Here is a 12498-nt window from a genome sequence, read left to right on the forward strand (position 1 = left end):
GGGTAGCCTATCAGGGGAAAGCAACAGCAGCAGCCAGAGCAGTGGCACCACGGCTGGCTCTGATGTTCAGAAGGGAGGGTCAAAGCGCAGAAGAGCAATAGTAATAGGGGACTCTATAGTCAGGGGCACAGATAGGAGCTTCTGTGGACGTGAAAGAGACTCCAGGATGGTATGTTGCCTCCCTGGTGCCAGGGTCCAGGATGTCTCCGAACGGGTAGAGGGCATCCTGAAGGGGGAGGGCAAACAGGCAGAGGTCGTTGTACATATTGGTACTAACGACATAGGCAGGAAGGGGCATGAGGTCCTGCAGCAGGCGTTCAGGGAGCTAGGCAGAAAGTTAAAAGACAGGACCTCTAAGGTTGTAATCTCGGGATTACTCCCTGTGCCACGTGCCAGTGAGGCTAGAAATAGGAAGATAGAGTAGCTAAACACGTGGCTAAACAGCTGGTGTAGGAGGGAGGGTTTCCGTTATCTGGACCACTGGGAGCTCTTCCGGGGCAGGTGTGACCTATATAAGGACAGGTTGCATCTAAACTGGAGAGGCATAAATATCCTGGCCGCGAGGTTTGCTAGTGTCACACGGGAGGGTTTAAACTAGTATGGCAGGGGGGTGTGCACGGGAGCAATAGGTCAGAAGGTGAGAGCATTGAGGGAGAACTAGGGAATAGGGTCAGTGGGGCTCTGAGGCAGAGCAGACAGGGAGAAGTTGCTGAACACAGCGGGTCTGGTGGCCTGAAGTGCATATGTTTTAATGCAAGACGTATTGCGGGTAAGGCAGATGAACTTAGAGCTTGGATTAGTACTTGGAACTATGATGTTGTTGCCATTACAGAGACCTGGTTGAGGGAAGGGCAGGATTGGCAGCTAAACATTCCAGGATTTAGATGTTTCAGGCGGGATAGAGGGGGATGTAAAAGGGGTGGCGGAGTTGCGCTACTGGTTAGGGAGAATATCACAGCTGTACTGTGGTAGGACCCCTCAGAGGGCAGCGAGGCTATATGCATGGAGATCAGGAATAAGAAGGGTGCAGTCACAATGTTGGGGGTTTACTACAGGCCTCCCAACAGCCAGCGGGAGATAGAGGAGCAGAGAGGTAGACAGATTTTGGAAAAGAGTAAAAACAACAGGGTTGTGGTGATGGGAGACTTCAACTTCCCCAATATTGACTGGGACTCACTTAGTGCCAGGGGCTTAGACGGGGCGGAGTTTGTAAGGAGCATCCAGGAGGGCTTCTTAAAACAATATGTAGACAGTCCAACTAGGGAAGGGGCGGTACTGGACCTGGTATTGGGGAATGAGCCCGGCCAGGTGGTAGATGTTTCAGTAGGGGAGCATTTCGGGAACAGTGACCACAATTCAGTAAGTTTTAAAGTGCTGGTGGACAAGGATAAGAGTGGTCCTAGGATGAATGTGCTAAATTGGGGGAAGGCTAATGATAACAATATTAGGCGGGAACTGAAGAACATAAATTGGGGGCGGATGTTTGAGGGCAAATCAACATCTGACATGTGGGAGGCTTTCAAGTGTCAGTTGAAAGGAATTCAGGACCGGCATGTTCCTGTGAGAAAGAAGGACAAATACGGCAATTTTCGGGAACCTTGGATAACGAGAGATATTGTAGGCCTCGTCAAAAAGAAAAAGGAGGCATTTGTCAGGGCTAAAAGGCTGGGAACAGACAAAGCCTGTGTTGAATATAAGGAAAGTAGGAAGGAACTTAAGCAAGGAGTCAGGAGGGCTAGAAGGGGTCACGAAAAGTCATTGGCAAATAGGGTTAAGGAAAATCCCAAGGCTTTTTACACATACATAAAAAGCAAGAGGGTAGCCAGGGAAAGGGTTGGCCCACTGAAGGATAGGCAAGGGAATCTATGTGTGGAGCCAGAGGAAATGGGCAAGGTACTAAATGAATACTTTGCTTCAGTATTCACCAAAGAGAAGAAATTGGTAGATGTTGAGTCTGGAGAAGGGGGTGTAGATAGCCTGGGTCACATTGAGATCCAAAAAGACGAGGTGTTGGGTGTCTTAAAAAATATTAAGGTAGATAAGTCCCCAGGGCCTGATGGGATCTACCCCAGAATACTGAAGGAGGCTGGAGAGGAAATTGCTGAGGCCTTTACAGAAATCTTTGGATCCTCACTGTCTTCAGGTGATGTACCGGAGGACTGGAGAATAGCCAATGTTGTTCCTCTGTTTAAGAAGGGTAGCAAGGATACCCTTGGAGGTTGAGGGGCGACCTGATAGAGGTATACAAAATTATGAGGGGCATAGACAGAGTGGATAGTCAGAGGCTTTTCCCCAGGGTAGAGGGGTCAATTACTAGGGGGCATAGGTTTAAGGTGAGAGGGGCAAAGTTTAGAGTAGATGTACGAGGCAAGTTTTTTACGCAGAGGGTAGTGGGTGCCTGGAACTCACTACCGGAGGAGGTAGTGGAGGCAGGGACGATAGGGACATTTAAGGGGCATCTTGACAAATATATGAATAGGATGGGAATAGAAGGATACGGACCCAGGAAGTGTAGAAGATTGTAGTTTAGTCGGGCAGTATGGTCGGCACGGGCTTGGAGGGCCGAAGGGCCTGTTCCTGTGCTGTACATTTCTTTGTTCTTTGTTCTTTGATAATCCAGGGAACTACAGGCCGGTGAGCCTTACTTCAGTGGTAGGGAAATTACTGGAGAGAATTCTTCGAGACAGGATCTACTCCCATTTGGAAGCAAATGGACGTATTAGTGAGAGGCAGCATGGTTTTGTGAAGGGGAGGTCGTGTCTCACTAACTTGATAGAGTTTTTCGAGGAGGTCACTAAGATGATTGATGCAGGTAGGGCAGCGGATGTTGTCTATATGGACTTTAGTAAGGCCTTTGGCAAGGTCCCTCATGGTAGACTAGTACAAAAGGTGAAGTCACACGGGATCAGGGATGAGCTGGCAAGGTGGATACAGAACTGGCTAGGTCATAGAAGGCAGAGAGTAGCAATGGGAGGATGCTTTTCTAATTGGAGGGCTGTGACCAGTGGTGTTCCACAGGGATCAGTGCTGGGACCTTTGCTGTTTGTGGTATATATAAATGATTTGGAGGAAAATGTAACTGGTCTGATTAGTAAGTTTGCAGACGACACAAAGGTTGGTGGAATTGCGGATAGTGATGAGGACTGTCAGAGGATACAGCAGGATTTAGATAGTTTGGAGACTTGGGCGGAGAGATGGCAGATGGAGTTTAATCCGGACAAATGTGAGGTAATGCATTTTGGAAGGTCTAATGCAGGTAGTGAATATACAGTGAATGGTAGTACCCTCAAGTGTATTGAAAGTCAAAGAGATCTAGGAGTACGGGTCCACAGGTCACTGAAAGGGGCAACACAGGTGGAGAAGGTAGTCAAGAAGGCATACGGCATGCTTGCCTTCATTGGCCGGGGCATTGAGTATAAGAATTGGCAAGTCATGTTGCAGCCAAGGGTGCAGAAGAGATTTACCAGAATGTTGCCTGGTATGGAGGGCATTAGCTATGAGGAGCGGTTGAATAAACATGGTTTGTTCTCACTGGAACGAAGGAGGTTGAGGGGCGACCTGATTATAAGAGGCAGAGTGGATAGTCAGAGGCTTTTCCCCGGGGTAGAGGGGTCAATTACTAGGGGGCATAGGTTTAAGGTGAGAGGGGCAAGGTTTAGAGTAGATGTACGAGGCAAGTTTTTTACGCAGAGGGTAGTGGGTGCCTGGAACTCACTACCGGAGGAGGTGGTGGAAGCAGGGACGATAGTGACATTTAAGGGGCATCTTGACAAATACATGAATAGGATGGGAATAGAGGGAAACGGACCCAGGAAGTGTAGAAGATTGTAGTTTAGTTGGGCAGCATGGTCGGCACGGGCTTGGAGGGCCGAAGGGCCTGTTCCTGTGCTGTACATTTCTTTGTTCTTTGAGTGATGGTGATGGTATTTACTTCCTCCCTGTGTTCTTCAGTAGTAATGGGATTTTCGAAGTATCTTCCACCGTAACGACTGATGCAAAATATCTGTTTAACTCCTCTGCCATTTCCTTGTTCCCCATAACATGTGGCACGGTGGCACAGTGATTGGCATTGCTGCCTTACAGCGCCAGGAACCGGGGTTCAATACGGGCCTTGGAACCCTATCTGTTTGGAGTTTGCATGTTCTCCTCGTGTCTGCATGGGTTTTCCCTGGGTGTTCTGGTTTCCTCCCACAGTCTAACGATGTATGGTATAGTTTGATTGGCCTGATAAATTGACCCTTCGTGTCCAGGGATGTGCAGGTTAGATTATGGGTTTACAGGGACAGGGCAGGGTGCACGGGGGAGTGGACATGTGTTGAGTGTTCATTGAAGGGTTCGTGCAGATTTGAGTCGAATGGCCTCCTTCTGCACTGTAGGGATTCTATGATAACTATCTCCAAGATTCATTTTTCTAAGAGGCCTATGTTTACTTTCACCTCTCTCTTCCTTTTTATATATTCTTGATGAAATTAAGCACAATATTCAATCTGGAAATACTTTGACCTTCCAGTGGTCTTATAAGATATCGGAGCAGCATTAGGCTACCCGGCCCACCCGTCGAGTCTGCTCCGCCACTCAATCATGGCTTCCCCCCCCACAACCAAAGGCATGTATTAATTTCTGATTTTTGATGGATAGTTTCACACTGACCTATCTCAGCCCAACCATGCTCTGCTAAATGCAGACTTACTCAAATTCAGAGCATTCTATATCATGATCACTCCCTTATATCTGGAAGTGGTAATATTTTCCAACATTATATTTTCAGAATTAGAGACATCACACTTAGACTTTACCACATTAAAGCATCCTCCCTGTTGTGGCCCTTTTTCTGGATATACTTAGATTAAATCTGAAGTAATGTTCTAGTTAAGCTGATGTGGCATTAAACTTTATAAATTAACCTTTCTACACACATTTCAGAGTAAGGTGTCTTAGAAGCTCTTCATTGTGGATAAAGATTTCTGAGGTTTGTTTTCAGTTTTACTGGACATTGAAGCCTGTGTTGAATTGTTCATCATTATTGTAGTCACATATAGTCTGAATATATAAATTAATATACCCATATCATAGTGAAATTAAATTCCTTACTTACAGCATGATGCAACAGGCACACTGATAGCCAAAATAATCCAGGCTATGTCAATTTTGCTGAGACAGATAAGTGCTTTTTGTGGAGGCTTATCTACTTCAGTTACATGAGAAATGTTGCTGGACATTTCAGGGGGCCTCGTTCCTGCAGGGACTACTCTGTTCAGGAAGTTTCCTGCTGCTGTTGAATCAGACTCAGAGAAGGTTGAAGAGATCCCAGGTGTAGATGTAGTGGTCAGAATGCCATTAGAAGAAGAATCACTTTCCATCGTGCTGAGTGTTATCACAGAGGTTGAAATATAAGATTCAAGCATGGCTGGCAGGTGTTGATCACCAACTTTCAATAAACCCTCAAGTCTATCTACATATGGGGTATAGTCACTCGTTACGGTAGACAAATCCAGGTTTAAACCTGGTTGTGATTTTAATGACAAGCTATCAAAAATAGAAGTGACCTGAGAAATGGAACTAAGTATCAGATTAGTTGGTAAGGCAGGAAGAAATGATGTCTGTAAAATCTTTTCTTCTGTAACTTGCCAGAGATTTTTAAGGTTGTGCAGGTTGTCGGTCTCATTTGAAAATTTAAGCATAGTAAATTTATGAATATCAGAGGATCTTAAAACTAGTTCGGGCTGAAGGTTAACCGATGAAGAAATTGTCTCAAATTCATTGTGGTACATTCTAGTCATAAATGAAGAATGCAATATTACATTTCCATGAAGTTGTACAGGCTGCACCAATTCATTTTTATGAAGTAGAGACGGTCTTTTCTTTAAAGATGTCGGCTCTGGATACAAAGTGCTTCGATTATACATGGAAACAGAGACCTCCATTGTTCTGAGATAATTATGGGCAATGTCCTGTGGTGAGACTGATGGTGGTAACTGGATGACAGTAGGCGTAGGTTCTATTAAGCTGGTATCCATCATCTTGATGTTATCGACTATTTGAAGATATTTTAAGATACCTCCATGAGAATCTGAGGTCCTGTGCCAGTTAGTATGATCCATAATTTTGGAATTAGCACTAGGTTTGGAAAGCACTGTGCTTACAGTAGTTAAGTCTATTAGATGATTTTGAGAACTTGAGTTAAGAGGCAATTCTTGTGCAGTGGATATTAGTTCTTCTGTCAATGCCAGGATCAGTAGAACTAAATGCAAATAAGAATGAGATGTTACTTGAAATCAAGCAGCCCTGTACAACAATACATCATGTAATCATAGAATAATATGGCTATTTGGCCGATCATCCCTGTACTGGCTCAGAGGATGAATATCAAACAAATCCCACTCACCTGCTCTGGGAGCATCATTTCTGTAGCTCTGCAAACTGGCCTTCTGTAAGCACTGACTCAATTCCCTTTTAAAGTTTATTGTGATCCCAGGCTAGACCCCACCAGTGGCTAGGATACTCGACTGAAACCCCAATATTTTAGTTTATTTTAAAACTGTGCGGAAAGAATGATTCGCTCAATGATTGATTGCATGAGAAAATTAGGGCTTTGGTATTTTTAAAACAAAACTTTATTATAAATACACTGTTCAACTTTTTAACTTCACACCCAAAAAAGAGCAGCTTACAATTAACCCTTAATACCACTACTCAATTTTCCATTAAACAATAAGAAAATAAACATACAGCTCTCAATCCAGCTTAAACCAGCATGGCATAAAGTAATACTTGCGTTACAGAACAGATTCTGACTCGTGTTGGAACCCTTTAAGAATCTGGTTGTTTCAACCTCTACCTTGTCTTCAGACAATACTGCTCTCCTTTAAAATGTTATTACGTTTTTTAAAAATATCTTACTGGTAAAGAAAATTGCTTTTTCTTGTGGTCTAAAAAGTCAAGAGTTGCCAGATCAGACTTCAAATCCAAAAACATTTCTCAAAAAACATTTCTCCAAAACTCTCTCTCTCTGACGGCTTTCTCCAAAACGACCTCTCTGCACAGTTTCTGAAAATGTCTCTCTGCCTTCCTTGGCTCCACCTAGCAATAGCCTCATCTCCCCAATCTAAAAAAACCAAATGATCTCTGCAGGCTGCAAAGCACATCAACTTCCCCGGGACTTCCCTAGGCAAACCACTGTGCATTATTAGCCCAGCCTGAAAAATGCATTCCTTCATCAATTTCACCTGCTGGCTGCAAAAACCACTCAGGCCCTGCAGAACAGAATTATTTTGAAACAAACACATTCTAACCCCAGCTCTTAACCCTTAAAATTGCCCACTACATTTATAACACAATTTTCCTAACAGCTTCCAATCGTCACAATATTTTCCAATCGTCACAAGTTACCAATGCATTTGGTTTTGGCAACCTTCAGGTAGTACATTCAGGTCATTAAAAACCCACTCTGTAAAATAAACATGCTTCCCCTTGTCTCCTTTGATTCTTTTGCCAATCACCTGAAATCTGTGGCCAGGATTTTCCGCACCAGATCAGTGAGGGTGTGTTTGGTGGCACGACTGGAAAAAATCATGAGAGAGCCCTAGGCATGTTTCCTGACAGTGTAAATGCAGGAAAGGATTGTCCTCTCCTCCCCCGCCCCCCCATCAATGCCACTGAACATCAGAGCTGCGCAATTGGAAAAGCATTTAAAGATTGAGCATTTTTCCGCAGCTGTGACAGTTCAATTTCAGCTCCATTGCCATGCTTAGAGTCTGGCTTCTCAAGCAATTGTGGCCATTCAAGCAACACTAATTCCGGAGAGTGACGATCATTGTTCCTGCTGCATTAACCCCTAATACACACACTTTCGAATCAACCCAGTGTTATGGGGCTGCTGAACTATCGGGCGACTGGGCAAGTTTGAGAATCCTATTGCGACAGGTCATAGAATCATAGAATTTACAGTGCAGAAGGAGGCCATTGGGCCCATCGAGTCTGCACCGGCTCTTGGAAAGAGCACCCTACCCAAGGTCCACACCTCCACCCTATCCCCATAACCCAGTAACCCCACCCAACACTAAGGGCAATTTTGGCCACTATGGGCAATTTAGCATAGCCAATCCACCTAACCCGCACATCTTTGGACTGTGGGAGGAAACCGGAGCACCCGGAGGAAACCCACGCACACACGGGGAGGATGTGCAGACTCCGCACAGACAGTGACCCAAGCCGGAATCGAACCTGGGACCCTGGAGCTGTGAAGCATTTGTGCTATCCACAATGCTACCGTGCTGCCCCAGGTGGGTATTCACTGAGGGTGGCATTCCGAAAAACCAGCATTAGAGTTATAGGCTATGAATATTAACCTTCATGCTCCAAGCAAACTGCTCAGCCTGGCAGTGCAGGTTCAGCTAATGCTTGCGTTTGAGCTGAGAGCACAGGATGCAATTGAAAAGTAAAAGTTGCTGCCATTATATCATGACCTCCATCTGCAACAATCACAGGTTCGCACTAGCAACAATGGATGCTACCTTTAAAAGGTGGAGACGGGGTGGGGGGGGGGGGGGTGGGGGTGGGGGGGCGGGAACACAGTTAGGGACTTCTACACGGATGACAGATTATCAACGCTCGAGAAGCTGACGGAGAGGTTTCAACTGCCCAATGGGAATGAACTACGACACTTACAAATCAAAATCTTCCTCCGTAAAGAAACAAAATACCCACGGACACCAGGACACTCACTGATAGATGAGCTGTTGGACACGGGCGACTTTAGGGGCGGGGGAACTGCAAAGACCTGTAAAGCCAACTATTAGAAGAGGCACATTACCCGCTGGATGAGGCAAGGGAAAAATGGAAGGAAGAACTAGGGATAGAAATAGGGTGGGGGTTCTAGAGCGAAGCACTGAATAGCGTAAATTCCACTTCCAAATGTGCCTAATGCAGCTGAGAGTGGTGTAGAGTGCATCCAAGCAGAACCCGAATGAGGTTCTGCCGGAGGTGGAGGACAAATTTGAATGGTGCCAGGTAGGCCCGGCCAACCACATCCACATGTTCTGGGCATGCCTCAGACATTTGGGGTTCTGGACAGCCTTCTTCGAGGCAACGTCCAAAGATTTATTTTTATTCATTTACTGGATGTGGGCGTCGATGGTTAGGCTAACATCCTAGTTGCCTGATAAGCCACCAATAAACACACGACGAGTGATGAACGTAACTGAGGCTTAAATACACTAAACAGCAAGCATCCTGGCCTCTGATCCCGAACTAGGTCGGAGGCGGAGACTTTCCACCTTTATACATAAGCCTGAGGGGAGGAGCCACAGGCGGAGCCAGCCTGGACAAGCCCAGGCATGCACAATACAGTACTGATGCAACCATCAATTCACGCGAGACAGTGAGTGGAAGTGAACTGTGGCCTCAATCGACTAGAACAGTGCCTGCTTCTCTGCTAGTGAGAGCCGCCTACAGGGCAGCTGCTCTTTATACCTCCCCTCAAGGGGTCGGAGTCAGGGGCGGAGCCCACAAGGGCACCAACATGATACATTCCGTGTAGTACAGTACAATGGTCCATAGGTGGAGCCCACATGGGCAACAGCATGATACAACGTGATACACAATGTGATACAGTGGTGAATGGTTGGTACAATACATTCACCACCTGTTAAAAAAATTGAAGTCCGGCGGGGGTGAAGGGCTCACAGGTTCAGTCAGTCTGGCGCCCTGATCGTGCGCTGTGATCGCCGGAGCTCTGGTACCGCAGCGGGCCCGGGTGTCGAACACGTCAGTGCGGCACGGGTGGTAAACCCGTCGGTGCGGGCACAGGCGTGGACTCTGGGAGCGTGTCTTCAGGAGGAAGTATAGGAGGGGGTGTGGAGGCCATGTAGGGGCGGGGGCATTGGTCGGTGTAGGTTGAGGGGGGCAGGTTGGGGTGGTGGTAGGGGAGCCTGTGGGTGACAGGTCCCGGAGGGAAATCGTATCCTATCGGCCGTCAGGGTGTTCTATGTATGCGTACTGGGAGTTTGCGTGAAGGAGCTGGACCCTCTCGACCAGGGGGTCGGACTTAATGGCTCCTTACGTGTTTGCAGAGTAGGAGCGTCCCTGGTGTCTTCAGCCAGAACGGAAGCGAGACCCCGGAGGTGGATTTCCTAGGGAAAACAAAGAGACTGTCATGAGGGGTCTCGTTTGTGGCTGTGCAAAGGAGGAACCTAATGGAGTGGAGCGCGTCGGGGAGGTCCTCCTGCCAGTGGGAAACTGGGAGATTCATAAACCGTAAGGCCAGGAGGACGACCTTCTATACCGTCGCGTACTCCCTCTCCACCTGTCCGTTTCCCCGGAGGTTGTAACTGGTAGTCCTGCTTGAGGCGATGCCCTTACTGAGCAGGTACTGACGCAGTTCGTAGCTCATAAACGAGGAACCCCGGCCACTGTCGACGTAAGTGGGGAAACCGAACAAGGTAAAGATACTATGTAGGCCCTTGATGACGGTGGCAGCGGTCATGTCGGCACAGGGGATTGCAAAGGGGAAGCGGGAGAACTCGTCAACGACGTTGAGGAAATACGTGTTGCCGTTAGTAGAGGGGCACCAGGTCAGCCTTATCTGGTCGATAGAAGTGCGGTTTACACTCCGCACAGATTTGGCAGTCCCTGGTCATGGCCCTGACCTCCTCAGTGGAGTTGGGCAGATTGCGGGCCTTGATGTCGTGGAAAAGCCAGGTGACCCCCGGGTGGCAGAGGTCATCGTGGATGGCCCGGAGTCGGTCATCTTGCGCGCTGGCGCACGTGCCGCTGGACAGGGCATCTGGGGGCTCATTGAGCTTCCCAGGACGATACACTGTATCGTAATTATAGGTGGAGAATTCGATCCTCCACCTCAAGATCTTATCGTTCTTGATCTTGCCCCACTGTGTATTATCGAACATGAAGGCTACCAACCATTGGTCGGTGACAAGGGTGAACCTCCTCCCGGGGAGTAGTCCCTCCAATGCCGCACAGCTTCCACGATGGCTTGGGCTTCTTTCTCGACTGAAGAGTGTCGAATTTCTGAGGCGTTGAGGGTACGGGAGAAAAATGCTACTGGCCTGCCAGCCTGATTGAGGGTGGCGGCGAGGGCGACCTCTGACGCGTCGCTCTCCACCTGGAAAGGGACGGACTCGTCCACCGCGTGCATCGCGGCTTTGGCAATATATGCCTTGATGCGGCTGGAGGCCTGGCGGGCCTCAGCCGCCAGTGGGAAGATGGCAGCATTGATTATTGGGCGGGCTTTGTCCACGTAGTTGGGGACCCACTGGGCGTAATAGGAAAAGAACCCGTAGCACCGTTTCAGGGCCTTGGGGCAGTGGGGAAGAGGGAGTTGCAGGAGGGGACGCATACGGTCGGGGTCGTGCCCTAGAACTCCGTTTTCCACGACGTAGCCGGGATGGCTAGTTTGTTTGTGCAGAAAACGCATTTCTCCTTGTTATAAGTGAGTTTGAGGGCTTGGGCGGTTTGGAGAAATTTCTGGAGGTTGATGTCATGGTCCTGCTGGTCGTGGCCGCAGATGGTGACATTGTCCATGTACGGAAATGTGGCCCGCAGCCCGTACTGGTCCATCATTCGGTCCATCATTCTTTGGAAGACCGAGACCCCGTTTGTGATGGCGAAGGGGACCCGGATGAAGTGGAAGAGGCGACCGTCTGCCTCAAAGGCCATGTAGTGGCGGTCCTCCGGGCGGATTGGGAGCTGGTGCTATGCGGACTTCAGATCCACCATGGAGAAGACCAGGTAGTGTGCGATCTGATTAACCATGTCCGCTATCCGGGGGAGGGAGTACGCATCAAGGTGCGTGTACCGGTTTATGGTTTGGCTGTAGTCTACAATTATACGGTTCTTTTACCCGGTCCTGACGACCACCACCTGAGCTCTCCAGGGGCTGTTACTGGCCTCGATGATCCCTTCCCGCAAGAGTCGCTGGACCTCGGACCTGATAAAAGTCCTGTCCTGGATGCTGTACCGCCTGCTTCTGGTGGGGACTGGCTTACAGTCGGCAGTGAGATTTGTGAAGAGCGGGGGAGGATCGACCTTCAGGGTCGCGAGGCTACATACGGTGAGTGGGGGTAGGGGCCTACCGAACTTCAGGGTTAGGCTCCTGAGGTTGCACTGGAAGTCCAGTCCCAACAGGAGAGGAGCGCAGAGATCGGGGAGTACATATAGTTTGAAGTTGGCGTACTCGGCGCCCTGTATTGCGAGGTTCGTGACAGTGTACCCCCGGATCTGTACTGAGAGCAACCCGGAAGCGAGGGAGGTTGTTTGAAGTGCGGGGAGGATTTGGAGCAAACAGGGCCTTACCGTGTCGGGGTGAATGAAGCTCTCCGTGCTCCCGGAGTCAAACAGGCAAGGCGTTTCGTGTCCTTTGACCCGGACGGTCATCATGGAGTTCCGAAGGTGCTTTGGTCGTGACTGGTCGAGGGTGACTGCGCCGAGTTGCGGGTAGCTGGCGTGGTCGGAGGTGGTGGGGTGGTCCCAAGATGGCTGCCC

General features: G+C 48.5%; 1 protein-coding gene across 3 annotated transcripts in view; it reads right to left on the reverse strand.

The window, feature by feature from the left end:
* The window catches only part of LOC140425362 (uncharacterized), a 120865-nt gene that overhangs the window by 95315 nt on the left and 13052 nt on the right, over nucleotides 1-12498 (reverse strand). For all 3 annotated transcript variants that reach the window (XR_011947841.1, XM_072509554.1, XM_072509553.1), the window contains exon 2: nucleotides 5096-6241. Coding sequence is in view for 2 of the 3 variants with exons in the window: in XM_072509554.1 (XP_072365655.1) it covers nucleotides 5096-6241 (1146 nt within the window). In the remaining variant the exon portion in view is untranslated. The remainder of the gene's footprint in view (nucleotides 1-5095; nucleotides 6242-12498) is intronic.

The sequence above is a fragment of the Scyliorhinus torazame genome, chromosome 6, assembly GCF_047496885.1.
Source record: "Scyliorhinus torazame isolate Kashiwa2021f chromosome 6, sScyTor2.1, whole genome shotgun sequence".
Lineage (NCBI taxonomy): Eukaryota > Metazoa > Chordata > Chondrichthyes > Carcharhiniformes > Scyliorhinidae > Scyliorhinus > Scyliorhinus torazame.